The 13,405-nt window shown below is 42.5% G+C and overlaps 1 protein-coding gene across 11 annotated transcripts in view; it reads right to left on the reverse strand.

Moving 5' to 3' along the window:
* Positions 1-2,140: 2,140 nt before the first annotated feature.
* Positions 2,141-13,405, reverse strand: part of TRIM67 (tripartite motif containing 67) — a 34,895-nt gene continuing 23,630 nt past the window's right edge. For 6 of the 11 annotated variants that reach the window (XM_039707763.1, XM_039707766.1, XM_039707764.1 and 3 more), the window contains 4 exons: positions 12,501-12,639; positions 11,134-11,437; positions 4,154-4,316; positions 2,141-3,173 (listed from right to left, as the gene is read on the reverse strand). In XM_039707763.1, coding sequence (XP_039563697.1) covers positions 3,108-3,173; positions 4,154-4,316; positions 11,134-11,437; positions 12,501-12,639 — 672 coding nt within the window. In that variant the 3' untranslated portion in view covers positions 2,141-3,107. The remainder of the gene's footprint in view (positions 3,174-4,153; positions 4,317-11,133; positions 11,438-12,500; positions 12,640-13,405) is intronic. The other 5 variants (XM_039707769.1, XM_039707767.1, XM_039707771.1 and 2 more) reach the window with 3 other exon arrangements.

Genomic DNA, 13,405 nt, shown 5'->3' on the forward strand with positions numbered 1-13,405 from the left:
AAATTCTGCTGTGTTTGTGTTCAGATGGCCCCTGCATGGTCTGCATAAATATTAATGTGCAGAGTTATTGGTTTCCTAGAGTAATTTTAACTACTTAAGCGTTATTTCTGTTAATCAAACTATGAAGATGAATCCAGCTGAAGTCACCAGAGTGCACTCTATGAGGATAACGGGTTTATTGCTACAGGCCATGCCAAATATAAGTCCTTGACTGAGTACACAACCAACACATGCAAAGACTTTGTTTAGTTTTTTACCTAGGGTAAAGTAGTACTTACTAATGCAGGTAGCCTACTTCTAACTGTATTTCTTTTAACTTTTTTGCATTTCTGCTAGGTTAAAAGGAGACTACAATGGTAGCTACCTTACTTTTGTGAATGTTGGAATGCATAGAGGGTAAAAACTGAGCTTGTCTACTCACTGTTCCTACCTACTGTCCATATATTCATTAGAAATCAACAACATGTCACTCAGTGTGTTCTCCCCAAGATATAATACACCAGGAACCGACACCAAAGCAACTATGAAAACAAAAACTGAGAACTGCAAACACTTCTAAAAGCCATTCAGAATTAATTTTAAACATCTGGCAATGGTTGAAGATTGGAAATATGTAAATTCATTTGAATTTCCTTTACAGAAGTTGGGAGTAAAGACAGAGGTTCTGTCCCAAAAGAAACAATGTCCTGTCTTTTTTAATACAAGTGAAAGTGGGGTGCCTTCCATATTAAAATTATCACAGGATGTTTCCCCTTATAAAAACCATGTGCAATTTATGTACAATATTCCCATACACTACTCTGACTGGCAATACTCAAAGCCAATGCTATGATTACAACTGTTAGGTTCGTAGAAGAGCACACTCAAGAAGAAATTTGGGGTCTGGTAGCGTTTCTAGCTGAGGTAGGTGAAAACAGACCTGCTAATTAGAAAATCTTGCACGAGTTCATATGGTATTGAATGAAACAGAAGATTATAACACAGTTGGTCTCTGATATTCTTTACAAAACCAAGATAAGCATAGCACAGTTATTCCATTGTCTACAAATTTAATAATACAATCCGTTCCAGACTCTAAAGGAAGTACTGTTACTTCCTCACTTAAAAGCATATGCTATTTTTTTTCCATCATTGGTTTTATTTCCTATTTCAGTCTTGACATTGCTGAAGGTGTGTTGCTGTCCTGCAGAAGAGGTGGGCTGCAGGATGCTTGGTTGGTTACAGGCAGCAGGATGGCAGACTGCTTTGTGTCTGTGCAATAGCCCAGTTTTGTTCTGGTCTGCCTTTCTCTTCTCACAATGGCTGTGAGGTGGGATGACCCACAGGAGGATTCTGGCTGTTTGCCACAGGGAAGCCTTGCCATCACACAGCACTACCTGAGTGATGTGCTCCAGACAGAGAGCAGAAGTGGGCCTGCAGCAGGATATCTGGGGGCTGGCAGGCTGCCTGAAGGCAGGCCTGGGCTGTTTGTCCTGTGGCTGTGCTTTAATGCAAAGCAGTAAGCTGGATTTTGGTTGGAATATTTGTTTTCAGGTTTAATAATTACATGCCTGATAAGAATATCTGTGTGCGTATATGTATGCTTGAAGAGGAAAATTTGTATAAGCAGCAGGATTTTAAAAACCAAAATAGTACATGGATAGGATTTGAAAGTTTATGCTTTTCTTGTTTGATAGCACCACACTTCTATAGGGTTAGAGTGACAAGAGTCCAAGATGTCACGGGCTCACCAAGCCTGCTGCATCTCCTCCTCACGCACTGCCACTACACACACACACACGTGTTAACCGGGTTCAGAGGAAACAAAGCCCACAGGCAAGCCAGTGCTGGGTTCTCTGACAGCTGCATGCAGGTGACAGTGCCATGGCTGTGAGAAAAGATCACTGTCAGTCAGGCTCCAGTTGTCACGGGCAGCACCTGAAATGGCTGCTCATTTTCGTGGGAGTTGCCAGGCACAGGTCAAGTCTTGCAAAAGATTTATGTCCCAATCCAGAAAAATTCTTAGGGACGGGTTTTGCATTACTGCTATTAATCTCTCTCAAGTGTTTCATTAGGATCAAGACATTAATTAGGTCACAGTAATCTAATATAAAATTAAGGCTTCAACTCTCAAAGCTACATTGGAACTACAGCTGCACAGGTTTTCTTAGGATCAAGGCTGGAAAACAGCATTTCTCAATGTGGGAGACTTTGTATGTGCTATATTTAAATAAATCTTATATCATTTCAGTTCAAAGGAATCTCCCATGCACTGTTTTATAAGAGTTGTGCTGATAACCACAATCAGGTCTTCTGTAAGTGTCTCTGCAGTCACACCTAAATAACAAACACTAAAATGCACCAAGGATATTTTTCTTTTGACTTTCTGTACCCGAATTCTGCATGTATCATGGTATTAGCTAAAATGAACCCAGCTATTTCATGACAGCATTTGGGAATCAATCTTGTTCTCACTGCAGATAAGTTCTGACACTGAATTTTAAGGGGACATTATCCTATAGCTTACTGCAGTCTAGAGTCAGAAGGAAAAATCCATGATCACTTGAGCCCCTGAATGTAATTGAAAACCAGAAATTCTTGAGCAACCAGGTAACTGACAACCAGGAATTCTTGAGCATATAACCTCTGCTTCAGCTGTCAAAACATATGCTTTCTTTATTTAAGGACTTCAGGTGGCAAGGGAATCCAGTTCATCTACTGGTAAACTGCTCCAACATCCACTGTCCTTCAGTCTCACCCATTTTTTCCAGCATCCCTAATATTTAAGCACAAATCCAGCCATGAGAGAGAAATTACACTCATTTAACCTTTTGCTTTACAGATGTGTTTGTGTGTGTGTGCACATGAGTGTACATATGTATGCAATGCAGAGTAGATATGTTCAATTACCCATCTGCAGTCGAGTGCCAGTCCAGTGGATGTGCTTGCTATGGCTGTTAAGTTGAAAATGGAGTGGGCCTAGCTCTAACCAGTCGATTATTCGGTGAGCAGCATGCTGCACAGTGTTTGAAGTCAGGGAAGAGGATGCTTTTTTACTGACTTACTGAAAAGTGTCAAAACACACTGAGAAAGCTTACAGAATCCAGCACAGTGTCAGACGGGCTTCATTAGTTGTTGGGCAACTTGGGCTGTTTTACAGATTGTGGCACTTCCAGTCCTGTGTGCAGGGTCACCTGCACAAAGAAGAAATAATATTAGATTCAAAACTGGGACATCCTCAGCAAAGCATTTGTGAAGGCAAAGTGCAGGCAAATGGCATGGAAAGAGCTGCGGGACTACAGGTCCGAGTTTAAATCGAGACTATTAATGGAGACGGCATCTAGTCTTTGAAATAAACAAGTCTCCTTCCTCCTTACATCCTGAATACTTTGGGACCGAGAAGCCAGGTGTCTTTTCCCAAATCTAGGCACCAGTTGTAGGTATCCAGAAGCGCTGCTTACGAGGTACAAGGTGGATGGGATCTCTGCATGAGGGACCCCACGTGCTTCAGGACAGAGGTCACGCAGTGGAGCCCATGGACATGATGAGTGTTCCACCCTGGCTGTCTTGGTCTTGCCTGACCTAAGCTGACCTCCTTCAGTCCTCAGGCTCCTGGGCATACAGGCTCTCTCTTATACCACACCAGGTTTCTAGCCATACGCAGCAGTCTTGAAGTAAAAATGCATATTTAAAGACAGTTCCTCCAAGAGGAAAACCTCTTGTACACAGAGCACAAGAATGATGTGCTGACTGATATGCACTGTTGTGCCAGTTCTCTGACCTATGCTGCCTTTGCTCTCCTTACCACTGTGCTGCTCATACTTCAGTCATTTGCCAATGTTAATTATCTCCAAATATGAGATCTAGGAGGAATTAAGATGGCTTTTAGTCAAACTGGCAGGGGAGAATTTTAGAGACGCTGCTTTCCAAGTGGAGCATCACAGGAAAATCAGAGCAGGAATTACTGTGTGCAGGTACTTTTACTTGTTTTACAGAATTATTCTTCACACTGGTTAGGCAAGACAGAAGGTCAAATGTTGTCCAAAGAGCGTGAGTAGCCTAGATGTAAGCCTGAGAAGGAAAAGAACCCCTATCTGTGCTGACTACCCATAGATGATGCTATCAGCTCCTGTAGTTGGAAAGGGTAAGTGGGGCTGGACTGCAGAAGATTTACCTGGACGTTTCGATTGAGACTCAACGCAGGCATGAAGACGCCCTCAATGTTTTCAAACGCTGGAGGCCCCTGCTGCTGCCCATTTATGTAAAAGGTCAGGTTGTGCTTGTTCAGATCCAGGAGCACACCAACAGTGGCACCTTTAGAAACTCCTCCTTCAGTCCTAAGGTACAAAGGGCACATTGTTGGTGAAGGCAGAGCACACTGTGCTGCTCTCCCTAGCACCAGCCAGACTTACTAAGCAAAGGGAGTGTGGAGCAGAACAGGGAAATTATTATCCCTGAGACATTTGGTGATGACTGATCCACACCTTTATCTGAAGCATATGTACCACATCCACAGGAGCTTAATGAAGGGGTCCTAAACAGAAATGAGATCCACCTCTCCTGAAACTGCAATTTAAGAGGTGAAAATGGGGTGCAGAGCTAATAGCCAATGACAAATTGGGAGGTGAGCCAGGGGAGTCCTGGAGACACATCACCTCTGTGTATCCCTCTTACAGTGAAGTGATGTATGGCAGGAAATGAAAAAGCAGGAAGCTGTTTTGCTAGGTGTTCATTTCTAATCAATATTCCCGCTAACAGCTCCGGAGAGAGACTTCCAGCTCAACTACTCACCTTGGCATGCTCTAAGGGAACCCAGATTTCCAGAGTCCAGGGAGCCAGCACAGGTACAACAGACAGTGGTTTTGGGGAGGAAGGAAAGCTGGGACTGGTAGGCCTAAGTGTAGCTTCTGATTGACAAGGTGCCCAGCTATTGGACTGGGAGCCTCTCAAGTGTGAGGCACAGTTATTAATACCAGTGATAATTGGTTGTGTCAGGAGCAGCTGCTGAGAGCTACTGCAGTGTCAGAGCTTGCCACGACACGCTCAGCCAGCCATTACACGCTTGAGCGATTTGACATTAATGCACTTTGGCTTGGGGGTTAGTCAAACTCAGTATTACTTTAAAGGACACTGAGCAAAAATACCCACTAGATATGCAGACTGGCCACAGGCACTGCTATTCTGCTGGTATCATGGGGCTCCATGATGGACTCACAGCCTGACACAATTTGTTCAGGGTAAATCAGATTTCAAATAATTTGCAGTAGGAAAGGAAGCAGCTGTCTTTTGTCCCATGCACTCGCCTCAGGCACACAACATTCACAAGATTAATGGTACTTTATCACAAAATTTATCACAATAGGTAGGCAAAACATAAAAAAAAATTAAAAGGAGGGGGCGATTGGAATGTGATTAGGAAGAATGTAGTGCAGAGTAAGAAATTTTCCTCTTGTCCACTAGGTGTCACAAACTGTTTTCCTTTAGACTAAATGTGGTACGTGGCATTTCATCTTAAGGTAGATTATAGAAAACTGTTCTGATTTCTCCATTTAAAGCTCTTCAAGCAATAATAGTATAGATAAGAGTCATGGATTGACTCTGAGAGGTGTTAGATGTGAAAATTCACAGTTTTCAGATGCCTTTGATTTGATTTCTGATCCTATAAGCATTAATAGGTTTCTCTCTGATCTCTTCTCCAAAACCAAAAAATAAATTGTTTTCCATCAAAACTGAAGATGCTTACCTACCCTGAGTATCTCACTATATAGACAGTTTTTATTAAAAGCCCTCAATCATAAAACTCACTATGAGATTGTGGGAAGTAACAGTACTATGATTTGGAGCTATTTACAAGTAGATTACTTTTTTTTTCTCTGCTTAGGAACAACCTTGATTGTGTGACACCACACTTTAGATCCTGCTTAAAAGAGATTTTATTTCATCCTTTTAAATGGCGTGGATTTTCCTAGGGAAACAGAAACAGCAACTTCGCTTTTTTTGAGATTATGATGTTCTTTCCTATATGACAAGCTAATTTGTTTCTCGTGGGCTAACTAGCTGTGTGCTGCTCAGTGACACTGAGTGACTCCTCTGCAACCCCCAGGGACAGCCCCACTTAAGAGGAGATAGATTCTGCCTGCAGACTCCAGCCAGGCAAGGGCAGGACCCAGATGAGGCCCCTACACGAGCCACAGGGGTGTGGGGGCAGAGCAGAAGGATGGGGACCTTCTCCCTTTATTCCTGCCCCAAGTTCTGCAGGAATTCAGCAGGTAGATTGCCCCATTCCTACTCTGCCATCTCCCCACAGTGAGAAACTGGCTCTGGCAGCACTTAGGGAGGACAGAAGCAGGCAGGAGCTCTTCACCACACTGCTACAAGGGAGGCTGGACTTCTTCCAGGGCTGAACAACTGCTCTTACTCAGCATCCCATGTTTCCTTGGGAACAGTACTTTGAGGACTCCAGCACTTTTTAGACTATTTTCCTGGTTCTTTTCTAGCTGGGAGAGTCTGTTTTATGAGAAAACTTATGCAATATGTTTCCTCACTCTTATGTACGCCATTTAGACAGCATTACAGCATAATTTTTCTAATAAATGCTTTTGTTGTGGTAAAAAAGCTAAATAGCTCAAGAGACTCAAAGTGATGTTGGTCCCTCCTGGTACACTTCCGTGGCACCATGTAAAAAAACTGCTCCTTCACTGTATTGCATTTTTAAGCTACTTAATGAAACTTATACCCCACAACCCAGTAACCTTTCATGCAAAAGGAAAATACAACTTTTTTGTTGCAATGATCCCTTAATAAATACTTAGTATTTATTAAAGGACAATTCAATTCTGGAGATAGGCAACACTGTTTCAATTTTTCAAGTAAATAATTTGAACATTTTGATTTCTGTGTGCAACACTAAGTCCTGAGTGTAGAAGTGCTGTGCAGAAGCCTGGAAGGTCAGAGTACAGAAAGGGAAATTTGGCTACCATGAAAAATGCAGTTGCCTGTGCAAGTAGAGGCTGTTATTCCAAGATGCCTTCACTAATAGCTTGGACAATGTGCAGAATATGACTGCCTGAACTGGCTTGAGAAATTAAGAAGAGCAGTTTCACTGTTATTTAAAAAGAAATATTAACAATTTGTGAACAATTTAATAAACTGAATAATTATTTCAACTCTCCATTACAATATTTTAAGTGTTAACTTTACAGCATCTTAAAAACTTTATGATATCTATTGCCAATGATAGCACTTTTCATTCAGTTGTAGCATTTTTGTGTGATGAAAAAACCTGCTCTTGGGGTATCTGAAGTCAATGAAGAGACTCTCCTGACTTTTAAGACTAAAATGCAAATACTCTAGATTTCAACTTTCTGTTGTTTTTCAGTATAAAATATTTCAGTATAAAATATTTCAAGGAGATTTACATCTCCTTCTTTCCATAGACATGTAGTGGCTGGAGTATTGCCTGTAGCACCTGGCAGTCCTGCTCTTGGGAACTCTGCCAAGGAACAGATCTATTGCATTGAATGTCAGTGCCTCTTGTTAATGGCATACAGCACCTCTCAGAACAGTCTGGACTGGAAGGGACCTTTAAAGGTCATCTAGTCCAACCCCCCTGCAAAGAGCAGGGACATCTTCAATTAGGTCAAACTGCTTAGAAGCCCACCCAATCTGACCTTCAATGTTTCTAGGGATGGGGCATCCACAACCTATCTGAGCAACCAGTTACAGTGTTTCACCACCCTCATTGTAAAAAAATGTCTTCCTTATAGCTAGTCTGAATTTATCTTCTTTCAGTTCAAAACTATCTCCCCTTGTCCTAGAACAACAACCTAGAACAACCAAGACTGTCCCCAACTTTCTTATAAACCCCCTCCAAGTACTGAAAGACCACAATCAGGTCTCCCTGGAGCTTTCTCATCTCCAGGCTGAGCATCCCCATCTCTCTCAGCCTTCCTTCAAAGGAGCAATGTTCCATCCCTCTGACAATTTTTGCCCAGGATACAGTAGTCCTTCTGGGCTGCACGTGCACGCTGACAGACCATGACCAACCTCTCAGACACCAATATCCCCAAGTCCTTCTTGGCAGGGGTGCTGTCAGTTCCTTCATCCTCCATCCTGCCCCGAACCACATGCAGCACTCTGCACTTTGCTTTGTTGAAGCCCATGAGGTTCCCATGGCCCCACTTCTTGAACTTGTCCAGGTCCCTCCAGGTGGCATCTTGTCCTTCAGGTGTGTCAACCACACCACTCAGCTTGGTGTCATCTGTGACCTTGCTGAGGGTGCACTTGATCCCACTCTTTATGACATTGATGAAGACAATAAATAGAACTGGCCCCAGTATGGACCCCTGAGGGACACCACTTGTTCAGCCTCCATCTGAACATCTAGCTGTTGACCACTACCCTCCGGATGTGACTATCCAACCATTTCCTTATCCATCAGATATCCATCAAATCCATGTGTCTCCACTTTGGAGAGAAGGATTTTGTGGGGGACCATATCAAGAAGTGCAGAGGGATGTTGCCCATAGCTCTTCCCTTGTCCACTGCTGTAGTCACTCCATCACAGAAGGACTTGCCCTGGGTAAAGCCATGCTCACTGTCTTCAATTATCTCCCTGTCCTCCATGTGCCTTAGCATACCTAAGGATCTGTTCCATGATTTTGCCAGGCTCAGATTTCTCGGAACAACAAGACTTAAAGGTGACTCCAAAACCTGTATCTCTGCCCTAAAGTATTTTCTTAACCAGTTTCTTCAACCTGTTCTCAAAAGGATCCCTCTGTTCCTGGATGCGTTAGAGTCTCCTTCATGCCCCTTCCAGCATTACAGAAGTCATGCTAGATTGAATTTTGCATGCTGTGAGTGAAAGGAACAGAAAAGTCATCTAAATGTGACAGGTCACACATATTAGTCTTTCAAGCTCTATCTCAGGATATCCTTGAAACTAGTCATTTATTAATTACCCTAATTTATTCTCATGAAGATTAGGAAGCAAGAAATCATTACTAAGGTGTAATTTTCATCATAACAACATCCCAGAGGCTAAAAGTTGACAATTAATTCACTTTGGATTGTGACACTGTGCTGTCATGCACACGTGTCCAGTGGGGAAAAACAAATAGGCAGCAATAACTGTTTCCACAAGACTATTACAGCTAATGAGTTAAAAAACTGACCTAGTTGACTGTCACAGTTAAAAATATAATGCCTAGACCTAATTTCATTGAAGCGCATGTGATTTCATAAGACTACATGCCCTTTGCAAGTGTACTTCCTTTGAACAGATATTCCATGGGTCTATCCATGCCTTGCACATGCCTTTGTGTTTTATCAGGTAAAAACCGGAAAACTATCATCAACAGAAAGCACTTTGTTCTCTTGATTAAGCAGGATGATTGGAAATCCTAAGTGTTTCCATTGTTTGTGTTTTCCAGAAAAAAGCTTTTGCTTAGCTTGTGTGTTGCTTGCCGGGAGGAGCATGCCGAGGACCAAATCCATAAAATAGGTTTCTGGGACAGTGGTGTACAGAATGGTTGCCAGCTTTTTTCCAGAAAACATAAGCTGTTCCACAGAGCATTAAAATTAATACAGCTTAACATTACTTCCGCCCTGAATCGAATCAAGATGTTAAAGGGACAGAGAACTTTTTGGTATATTTATTTTACTGATGTTATTTTACTCTGTATTGTTTTAGAACATTATCTAAGGTCTTTGGACCCATGGAGAACAATCCAAGTGACTTCAGATAGCTTTTGATCCAGCTACAAGGTCCTTCCACCTGTCTGTAATGAACTGCAAAATCAAACCATGATTCAAACAAAAATTCCCAGCAATTGCAGTGTACTTTCTTAAAGCACAGGTATGCTGTAAAGCATAAATCACAATTCAATGGGAGACATTATAATCAACCTTTGGATACAGTGCATGCTGATACAATCTTATTGCTTTATGGAGACACCTGCATTTCAGTGTTTTTAAAAGCACTGTGAAACTTTGTTTTAATCATCTGGTATTACAGAAAAAACACCTGAGACAGTGAGAGTCTGGTGGGACAGTCAGTAGAAAACTAAACAGAAGTTGATTCCATCTCTGCCACAGACCTGCTACATATCCTTAGTCAGTCACCTATACATCAATCTCCCATTGTGAGCTATATGGTATATGAATACACCATTTTCCAAAATAAGCAAGGGATTTCAGATTCTTTTCAGAGGAGATCTTCTCAAGGGTCTCAGTACCCAGCTGACCTTCAGCTAAGGCTGACCCTCTCATGGGACACAAAGAGAGAGCAGCGCAGTTTTGCTCTGATACCTTCAAGCAAAGTTAACCATGTGTCCCCTGCACAGTCTGGCATCACTTCAATGAAACAGAAGCCAGCCCCAGGCAGAAGTGACTATCCTGAGCTCCAAAAGTCATGCAACTGTGTCAACACAACCCAGGATCTGTGCTGACAGTTGTTCTCTCTGTGTGATTCATCCCTGGAGGTACCTGCAGCTAGAACATGTCTCTCCACTGCTCAGTTGCATTGAGAACACAGAGCCTCTGAGTGGTGGGAGAGAGAGTCTTGGTAACAGTGGCTTGGGGGCATTCTGAAATCTTCCTCTGTCTAAGCTGGTTGTACCAGTTGAGGGGCTTTTCAAAGCTCTTCAGTACAATGGCTCAGTAGAATGAAAGCTGTCACTTAGCCCTCACTGCCAAACAGTCCCTTGTACCCAGATCTGCCTCAGCGTGACCTACAGCAAAACCCTTAATAGATGTCAGAACTGGAAACAAACACCTGCAGCCTAATTATCCTACAATCTGCAGTCAAGATTCCTCCTAAGGAAAAGAATCAACCCTCTTTCTCCCTCCAGCAATAAGAGAAGTGCTGCATCCCATTGCGCTGTGTCCCTGTCTGCTGATGTGGGTGGGACATGCAATAATGGGTTTAAATCACAGCAGGGGGGATTTAGGCAAGAATTAAGGGAAGAACTGATAACAGTGAGTATAAACACCAACATAGACTGTTAAGGTGCAATCACCGTCACTAGTGATTTTTAAGAAGGAATAAAATAAGTACATTTATTTGGGAGCTGGACTGGATGGCTTGCTGAGACACCTGCCTCTGATGCAGAGCAGAACTGTCTGTGAGGAGAAAAGCCCCCAGGCAGCACTCACCGATTGGTGTGGGAATTGCAGTGCATGAACCAGCTGCGGTTGTTGTCCACATACATGGCCCATGCCTTGTCATCCTTGCCCAGCATCATGTCCTTGACCACGTTAATCCTGGCAATGCCAAAGGCTGGGTCCGGGTGGTTGTCGTAGCGGTCCACGTGAAGCTCCCAGTAATGCACGCCCTTGGAGAAGGCGGCGGTGCCCAGGACCACGCGGTCATCGTAGCTGTTGCAGGTGGCAGTCTGGTTGTCATTCGACAGCACTATGTCTCTGTGAGCTGAGGAGGGGTCAAAGGTGAACCATGCCACTGTGGAATGGGAAAAGGAAAGGTAGGATTAGATCAGGAGGGGCTGTGTCCATGTGTTGTCTGCTTAACTTCAGTAAGGACAACACTGTGCCTTTGTAAGGACCCCGCTGTACTCTGAGGCAATAAAGACCCTCTTTCCTTACTGTAGGCAGATACACAAGATTAATCTGAGCTGGTGCCCTGCTGTTCCTCAGCTCAGAAATGCTTTACATCATTTGCACTTGTTCCCCTGAAATTTAGCTGCTAAGGGTAGTGACATTCTGTCCACACACAGTAACAAGAGAGTCACTGAGGAGACAAAGGCTGCTCCATGACATGGAAACTGCTCATGTCAATGAATTGGTTCTGGATCACCTTTAATGAAAATGGAGATTAGCTGTGTCCGTGATGGTTAGGACTGACTTCACTAGTTTATCAAAGTGAAGGGGTTTTTTTTAAAAAAGGAAAAAAAGGGCCCAAAAGCTCTTAAAGCATAAATATTTTATACTGTGGTTAGGATTGACTTCACTAGTTTATCAAAGTGAAGGTTTTTTTTTTAAAAAAAGGAAAAAAAGGGCCCAAAAGCTCTTAAAGCATAAATATTTTATACTGGCCTATTTTGGCAACACAGCATAAAAGTGGAAGTGATAATAACATGCACTTCTCAATTCATTACAATATCATTAATGAAGATGAACTTCCTGTAACGTCTGTATGAAGGTCAGTATAATTACAGAGAAACAAGCATGAGTTCCCATCTCTGTATTATCAAACCTTGCAGGGAAATTGAAGCAGTAGTGAAGAAAAAGGCAAATCCCAAAGATGTATGTAGAAAGGGAGACAGAGTGGAACAAAAAATATCCCATGAATTGCATAACTGCTTCTGTACGATAAAGAAAGTCTCTTAGTTAGATCCCTAGACCTTTACAGCCAACTAAAATCACACAACTTGAAGCCTGAAGTGTTACTGATAATGGAAAATGCCAGTAGGTGTCAAATACATTAATGGGTGTAAAGGGAGGAAAGTGTCCTGCCACTGAGACCTGCAGCTATTCATTTAGAAAGTGGCAAACCCCCAGCTCACCATCCGACGTCTGTAAAATTACTGTCTTGCTGTAAGGACCAACGCCTGAGGAGTTGAAAGCTTTGACTCTGGCATTGTAAGTGCTGTTGAAATGAAGGCCATCGATGGTGCAGAGGGTCTCCTTGCCAACATATACTTCCTAAACATTCCAAAAACGACCAGAGAGAAAAAGAGAGGGGGGGGAGAGAGACAACGAGGGACATGGTTTAACATAGTTAAGACTTCTAAATATAAGCCAAAAGTGAACAGTTTCTCTTTGCTTCCCAGGATGAATGAGTTATACAAACAGCCACAGCATGTGAGACATCAAGGATGGTCAGCACTGGACAAACTAAGGTGAAGATGAAGGGTAGAGCAATAAAGGGCAACACAAAAAGATCTCCATGCTCCTCTTACCCCAAATATCTACTCCAAATCACTATTTTGGAGAGTAGTTCCTGTATCTGACACACTGTGGCCACTATTTTATGTAAGACAAAAAAGTGGGCATATAAGAATAAAAAAAACAAGAGCACTTTTGTTCTGTTAGAAAGGCTTTCTTATGCCTAGGTTAAAATATAATTTTGAAACCTAAAACACAGATCCAGAAGAAAATTAACTCCTAAAAGTTAGGATTACATGCACCATATGATGAAACAGTATCTAGACAAAGAGACATCAAAAACGTCTTCAAATACCAATCATGCAGCGAGTACTTCTGAAATGTGAAATATTTCAGAGGGAGGAATATCTAGGCAGACCAATGAAGAGGATTAGATTATACAGGCTACGATGAATTGAAAGAAGCCTAGAAAAGCCTGTTTTGGCAGCAGGCTGAAAGAGAATTCCTTTCCACCTCTGATTTCTCTAATTCTGTGAAATCTGTTGGTTTATGGCAGCAAAGGCACCAAAGTGCTTGAATCTGT

This window comes from Passer montanus, unplaced genomic scaffold (assembly GCF_014805655.1).
Source record: "Passer montanus isolate IOZ18808 unplaced genomic scaffold, ASM1480565v1 scaffold2, whole genome shotgun sequence".
In the NCBI taxonomy this organism is placed as follows: Eukaryota; Metazoa; Chordata; class Aves; order Passeriformes; family Passeridae; genus Passer; species Passer montanus.